The 7,880-nt window shown below is 44.4% G+C and overlaps 1 protein-coding gene across 2 annotated transcripts in view; it reads right to left on the reverse strand.

The window, feature by feature from the left end:
• Positions 1-4,093: 4,093 nt before the first annotated feature.
• Positions 4,094-7,880, reverse strand: part of MRPS27 (mitochondrial ribosomal protein S27) — a 76,046-nt gene continuing 72,259 nt past the window's right edge. For both annotated transcript variants that reach the window (XM_019517666.1, XM_019517665.1), the window contains exon 11: positions 4,094-4,481. In XM_019517666.1, the coding sequence (XP_019373211.1) occupies positions 4,239-4,481 (243 nt within the window). In that variant the 3' untranslated portion in view covers positions 4,094-4,238. The remainder of the gene's footprint in view (positions 4,482-7,880) is intronic.

A 7,880-nucleotide genomic window follows, 5' to 3' on the forward strand; every position in this document is an offset into this window, starting at 1 on the left:
CAAAAGGTTCTGTGGCCTGGGTCTACTATGCTGGCAGTAGGGTATTGCTGAGGGATTGGGGAAGACATGAGATGATAAGTCAGTAATTGGAGGGAGAAATTTGCTGAATTTGGGGGTGGGGGTTAGAAATAGGTTACCCTCAAACTTGAAGGATCCCTGGATTGGAAGATCTGGCCTAAGTGTGGCAGTGGGTTGTGAAGCTCTGAGTCACCAGTGTGTGGTGGAGAGCTTGCTGATTAGCTAGGGAGAAGCTCAGTGGGATTGAAGTGGAACTAGGGGATTGGTGGAGACATGGATCTCCCAGTGGACTTTACATTTGGTTATGACCCTGAAAGTTGTAAGATAGCCTGGGACCTGCCAATGCAACAGCATGCCTCTCCTCCTGTGCCACACTTGACATGGGCACAGTTGGCAAAGGTACTTGGTCTGGATTCCCTTCATTCTAGACGTGGGAGGAGTTCTATTCAGAAATAGCCCAGATTTGGTGGTCTTTCAAGCATGATGCAAAAACCCCATTGACTTGATAGGGTTTTAGTGAAGGATTGGGTGTGTGTTTCTGGAACAAAATGGGACAGAAAGGGGCTTTGTGTAGTAGGCTGGCTTATTTTTTCCTCTTTGTGTGTGTGTGTGTTTCTAATGCTGCTTGTTGTAATATTAGTTAACTTGTAAGGCTCCTACAGCTCCTGTACAGGCCTTTTTATAATGTAAAGCTAAATAAATGGAAGCAGTGTCAAGCTCCTTGCAGCACTACTGAGGATCATATGATGGCAGCTAAAGAAACAAGACCTACAGCAATGCTCCCCTTGTGGACCAGCCCAGCACCAGCAAGTACCTGGTAAGCATGTGTCCTATTGTTGTTTAAAGAGGTCACATGATAGTCATGTGATGTGGAACAATAAAAGCATCTTGTAGCACAAATCACAGGGGTGTGGTGTTTCTTCATGGTAGGATAGGGAAGAGCCTTGGGTGAAGCTCAGGACTGCCATGAGGCTGGGAAGAGGATCCCAAGGAAAGGATTGTGATTGAGCTGAAAGTCAAAGATGGAGCAGACAATCTGAAACTGTTTGTGGGTTCATACTGAGGGGCTGTGGTAGGGGCTCACAGATACAGGACTATTTGTGAGCCCTTTGATCAGAGGCCCAGATTAAGGAGCACAGGGTTATTATTAATAGATTTAAAACTTGTGGAGAGCAGGAGGCCTGTTTTTAGCTTGAAACAGTTGAGGTAGTAGAGACCTGAATCCTAGCTGGTCTCTTTTTAAGAGATCTCAAGCAGGAGCTTGCAGGGAGGGTGGAAGGAGATGCCTTGACATCCTCAGTTCCTTGCATACAAAGGAAGGACTTAGAGGAACAAGAACTGGTGTTTACTTTCTAACTCAAAAGAAAGATTCAGTAGCTGAGAGGAGACTGCCTTTATTGAGAAGAAATGGAGCTTGGCTGTGCAGTTGGATCCCGGGTGAGTACTTCCATTGCAATGTTACAACACAAACAAGCTGAGGTAGATCCTGAGCTAACACACTGGAACTAGGAGTGATTTGCTTTTAAATGTACATGTTCTGAAGGACTTGTCCTACATTCAAACTCACTTAACTACAGATGTGCATAGTTTGGTTTTGGGGCTCTGAGTCGCAATGGAGTCACAAAAGAGTTCTTTATAACCATTGCAATGGACAATCCTATGTTAAGGTAAAAAATACTTACCAAACACTCTGCTAAATTAGAGGTAGCCATCTGTAAATGCTGCAGTAGTGTTCCACCAGGATACGACACACAATGGTTGTTACCTGGACTTCCTTTCTGTTAAGTAAGAAACTTTTGTCCTGTCAGAAAGTGGGTAGGTTCTCTGGCCGCCTATGTTCTTATATCCATAGATTCATAGATGTTAGGGTTGGAAGGGACCTCAGTAGCTCATGGAGTCCGACCCCCCTGCCCCGGGCAGGAAAGAGTGCTGTGGTCAGATGACCCCAACGAGGTGCTTGTCCAGCCTCCTCTTGAAGATCCCCCAAGGTAGGGGAGAGCACCACCTCCCTTGGAAGCCCATTCCAGATTCTGGCAACCCTCACTGTGAAGAAGTTCTTTCTAATGTCCAACCTAAATCTGCTCTCTGTCAGTTTGTGGTCATTGTTCCTAGTTAGTCCAGGGGGTGCCCTAGTAAATACAGCATCCCCTATTCCCTGCTGCCTCCCCTAACAAATTTACAGGCAGCCACAAGATCACCTCTCTTGTGAAGGCTGAAGAGATCTAGGTCCCTCAGTCTCTCCTTGTAGGGCCTTGCCTGCAGGCCTCTGACCATACAAGCAGCCCTCCCCGAACCCTCTCAAGATTCTCCTGCATCTCTCTTGAAGTATAGTGCCCAAAACTGGATGCAGTACTCCAACTGCGGCCGCACCAGTGCTGCATAGAGGGGAACCATCACCTCCCTGGACCTGTTCATCATGAATTAGTAGATGCATGACAAAGTGCGGTTAGCCTTGTTGATCACTTCATCATATTGACGACTCATTCATCTTGGAGTCAACTATGATGCCCAAGATCCCTTTCCACTGCTGTGCTGCTGAGGTCACCCCCCCAGTCTGTAAGTGTGGTGGTGGTTCTTTTTGCCCAGGTGCAGCATTTTGCACTTGTTTTTGTTGAACTGCATCCTATTTCATTCTGCCCACTTTTTTGCAACCTGGCCAGATTTGCCTAGATACATTCCCTATCCTCTGGTATGTTAACTTTGCCCCATAATTTGGTGTCACCTGCGAACTAGGACAGGGTGCTCTCCATGCCCTCGTTGAAGTCCCTGATGAAGACATTGAATAGCACTGGTTCAAGGACCAAGTCTTGTGGGACTCCACTGCCCAATCCACCACCGCTCCCTGGGTGCGACCCCAAGCCAATTTGCCCACCTGACCATGTAATCATCTACATCACAGCCTGTTAGTTTATTTACAAGAGCAGAATGAGATACTGTATCGAAGGCCTTCTTAAAAGTCTAGGTAGATAACATCTACCTCAACTCCTGCGTCTAAGCATTTTGTGACGTGGTCATAAAAAAAAAACAAGGTTAGTCAGGCAGGACCTACCTGCAATGAATCCGTGCTGATTTTCTTTCAGCATTATTTCCCCTGCTGGGCTCCCACAAATGTGATCCTTAATGATTTTCCAGAGTTTTCAAAGGTAGAGGTGAGACTGACTGACCTATAGTTTCCCGGTTCATCCCTCTTCCCCTTCTTGAAAATAGGGATCTCACTGGCCCTTTCCCAGTCCTCTGGGACCTGACCAGAGCACCATGAGTGCTAGAAGAGCTGTGCCAGTGGCTCTGCTATGACACTGGCCAATTCCTTCAGCACCCTTGGATGAAGTTCATCTGAGCCCAATGATTTGAACATGTTGTAACAGTATGAAACAAAAAATAGATAGGATGTTTCTAATCTACCATAATCCCTGTCTGTCCCCAACTTCATCTTGGTCTGTGCTCACAGCATGCCCTGTTAACTGTTTTTGACACCTCTCAATGACTGCAGGTCATTAAGATTACGTAAGCATCTGAGGTCAGGAATAAACAGGCAGAGGGTGAGCAATGCCTCAAAATTAAGAAAAATGATGGCTTGCTGGTGTCTGAAGGGGGGGATGGGAATGCTTCTTCACTGACCCCAATGTTTGAGTAGAGGGAATGAGTGAAGTGGAAATGTTTGTGCCTGTACCAGCCTTAACTGCATAGGCTAAGTTTTCAAAAATGAGGTGTCAAAATTAGACTTCTGAGTCTATATTTAGTGACTGGATTTGTCCAAATAGGAGTTGCTGGTGTCTATCATATTAATCCTCATGAGCTAAAGGAAGCCCAGGAATTATTTTCTGTTATGGAGAAGGCCCTAGTGCACTGAGATAAAGCCAAAGTGAAGGGAAGAAAGGTCAGCTAAAGCATTTGCTTTTTGATGTTTTTTCTTTTCTTTGGTTCAGACTTGCTCTAGTCTCAAAGCCATCCACCAAACAGCTGGCTGCTTCTCATCTCTCTTAATCTCTTCCTCCAACTTTTCCACCTGCTAACTAGAGTAATATGCAGGGATAATTCTAAACTGTATGAATTTTACTTCAGGAAACAGGCTGAATGGATGGAAACAATTAGAGTTAGAGTCTAATTTGCATACATTTAATGTCACATTCACAGCATGGTTGTACAGCTGTATTAATAGCGGCATGAACTTATCTTTATTACCAAAAGATCTATAGCAATACAGCAGTCTCTGAGTTGTACTATTGAACAGATGCATGAGCTAACTGCCTTGCTTCTAGCTTCTTCCTGGCATTTTCTCGCAGCTCTTTCTCTCTCTCAGTGAGAAACATTTGTTCCTGCTCCCACTCCTTAAGCTGCTGCTCGTATTTAGCAATGTCTTCCACTTCACAGGCTGGCAGCTTTTCCTTGAGAAGTTGGGTGGTCAGTGTCAACAAGCTTTCAGATTCCACCTTGCCAAGTGAATGCAGCTTGGAGTACAGCTCCTGTGGAAAAAATGAGTTTTCTTTTTAAAAAGTTAGTCAGCCACAACAGCCACAATAACTGTTGCATGTAACAGTCAGAGCTGTGCCATTATTGCTGGATAAGTCAAGCAGAAAGTAGGGTAGACATTGTAGACTGGGCACCTTGCAGACTGACTAAATCAGAGACGCGTAAGCTTTCATAAACAACATCTTATTTCATCAGAGGCTATAGAAAGCAGAAAGCTTTCTAAAGAGAAAGCAGAGAAAATGATCACTGCTCATGGATAAGTTAATTTATGCATTTATCTTAGCAAAATGATTGTGCAATGCTAACAGCATTTTGCCAATCCTCCCAAATGCAGAGAACTTCAAAGTTAGCTTACCTCAGCTCTTATTATCAAATAAAATCAAGTTTAATAGAGTTAAGTAACTGCTGACCAAACTTGCAAAACTAAGAGAGAAATGCCTTAACAAAAACTTTTTAAATTTCAAATGATAGCTAACTGGTCAACTACAACAAATGTAAACTAAACACTTCTGGCTTCTTTCTAACCCAAGGCTGATGTAAGGATTTGATCTGGATGACCCCTATTAGCATCCCTTTCAAAAGATGCAAATTGTTTTTAGACAGTCTTACTAATGGCATACTAAATAGTTCCCAAGAGTTCTTGCAGCTACAGCAAATCCCACCATACTCCCCTACAGATTTTCCCCAACAACTGATGTGATCTGAAGTTCAACTCTGCTTAGAGAGACCTTGTACTATTCCTTTTTCTGTCTCTGTTTGGAGAGGTTGCTTTTGATTAAAGCCATGTTGCCAAGTGTAGAACTTGGCCAGAAAGTCATGCAGAATTTCTTTCTTGTACTTTGCGCGCGCGCGCGCGTGTGTGTGTGTGTGTGTTTGAAGTACCTCATGAAGTATAAAAATATTAATTCACTTAAGTGCTGTATGATATAGATCATCCAGTACAACTATTTCTGGCTCTGGAATTTTAACGTATAAGCCTGATGTTGCACTGACAAAGGCAGTTAACTGGCTTAAAGATGTAGCTAGCTACAGCATAGAAGGAGCTTCCTGAAGGACAAATATGACAAGGCTTTAAGCAGAACCTTTACCCACTGTTCCTTCATGTTCTTTCATTACTGTCTGTCTTTCATTTAACCACTAAGGAGATGTATGACATCTTAATGTCTCATCTAAAGGAGGCTCCCAATATGGTCCCCTGTCCCTGGCTCCCTGCACAACGGCATGAATAAAAAGCTTTGCATGTGGAAGACTGACAAATGTTGCACTCAAGCATACACACATGCACATGTAATTTATCCCCCAATGCAATGGGAACTACAAGGCACCTGGATGGAAGCCTGGGTGCTGGAGTCATGGTCAGCTGTTTTTCCCACTCTGCACTATGCTGAGTTTTATGTGCCACTGACCACATTCCTCCAATTTGCTCAGAACTGGCAGGGAGAGTTGCTATTGAACTATGGGGCTCAATTCTGCAGTGCGCAAGAGACTGCAGTGTCCCTCTAGAATTCTCTCCATTTCTTCTTGCCCAGGACAGCAGAACCACATTGGCTTTTTCCCATAGATTCTAGGGTCGGAAGGGATCTCAGTCGGCCATCTAGTTCGACCCCCTGCCCCGGCAGGCAAGAAAAGGGTCACCAAACCTGGGATCATGTGATCCCAGCCAGGTGCCTGTCCAGTCTCCTCTTGAAGACCCCCAAGGATGGGGTGAGCACCACCTCCCTTGGAAGCCCAGATCCTGGCAACCCTGACCATGAAGAATTTTTTTCTGATGTCCAGTCTAAACCTACTCTCCAATAACTTATGGCCATTGTTCCTTGTTTACCAGGGCACCCCCTGGAACAACAGAGCATCGCCTACTTCGTGTTGCTCTCCCCTTATGAATTTGTATGCCACCACAACGTCCCCTCTCAGCCTTCTCTTGGAGAGACTGAAGAGGTTAAGGCCTTAGCCTTTCCTCATAGGGCCTTCCCTGCAGGCCTCCAGTCAGATGAGTGGCTTTTCTTTGGACCCTCTCCAGGTTGTCTGCATCCAACTTGAACTGCAGTAACCAGAACTGGACACAGTACTCCAGATGTGGCCTGACCAGTGCTGTGTCGAGAGGAAGAATCACCTCCCCGGACCTGTTTGTGAAGCACCTACGGATGCACGACAAAGTGCGATTGGCTCTGCTGACTACTTCATCACATTGACGACTCATGTTCATCCTGGAGTCAACAGTGACTCCAAGATCTCTTTCTGCCTCAGTGGTGCTGAGAAGGCTGCCCCCCAACCTATAAGTATGATGGCAATTTTTTCTCCCTAGATGCAGCACCTTGCACTTGTCCTTACTGAATTGCATCCTGTTGCTCTCGGCCCACTTCTCCAACCTGCCGAGGTCAGCCTGGTTCTGGTTCCTCCTCTCCAGGGTGTTAGCTTTACCCCATGTTCTGTCAAGGGCCAGGAAGATTTTTTGCAAAAGAGGTCCCAAATGCTTTGCTCTGAAGTTACCAGACTAAGAGAATACTTGATGATATTTGGGTATCTTGGTCCCTTATTCCATTTCAGATGCTGCCAGCATCTATGGGGGAGGAGAACTTTATACAAAAAGAAATTAAAAAGGACTAGGAATTGGATGTGCGTTATGATATAACTGAACTTTGGGACTCTGCTTAATAGTGTGTAATATGTAAATGAAACTTGCACTTTAAGAAAGGAACTGGCCATACATACCATAGGTACAAGACAGATGCACACTTTGACTTTTTTATATTGATTCCCCATGGCTCTACTTGCAGCCCAAAAAGGAACATTGCTTTTAGACAGAATAATGTTGTATGCGTCTTGGCATGTGACAATGAAGGTGGCATTTCTGCAATGACATGCCTCTCCACTGATCATTTACACAGATAGAAAGAGTTGCTGGAAGGAAGTTGTACTGAATAGCAGGTCTTTACATGTGGTATTTGTGGATAGATAATTTATTTTGTTCAACTCTTTCTATAACAGAGTCTAAATTATAGTTCTAACAGCTTGATCTGGAAGTATCCAAGTGCTCTCAAGTCCTTTTCCCTTGAAGGGTACCTCCACATCTTGCAAGATATCTTACTTGTTAGCCTCTCTGAAAAGGGTCATTCACACCATTTCCAAAAATGGCCATTTTGAAGACTAAACATAGAAATGAAGCCAGAAGTATATATAAAAAAGCCAAGTTGAGCAAGCCTAGATCTGAGGCACAGTCATAGTTTATTAAACAGCAGTTTATTGGCCTTCTGTGACTTAACATGGAATGGAAATGCAGCATGGAGACATGGTGTGATCATTGACTTGCCCATGCACATACAGTATGGACAGCATAAGTTGTCTGCTTCAGATGGAAAAATATAAGCTTCTATCAGTTGAACGAAAAGCAAAAC

Source organism: Gavialis gangeticus, unplaced genomic scaffold (genome assembly GCF_001723915.1).
Source record: "Gavialis gangeticus isolate Ggan-Ray unplaced genomic scaffold, GavGan_comp1, whole genome shotgun sequence".
In the NCBI taxonomy this organism is placed as follows: Eukaryota; Metazoa; Chordata; order Crocodylia; family Gavialidae; genus Gavialis; species Gavialis gangeticus.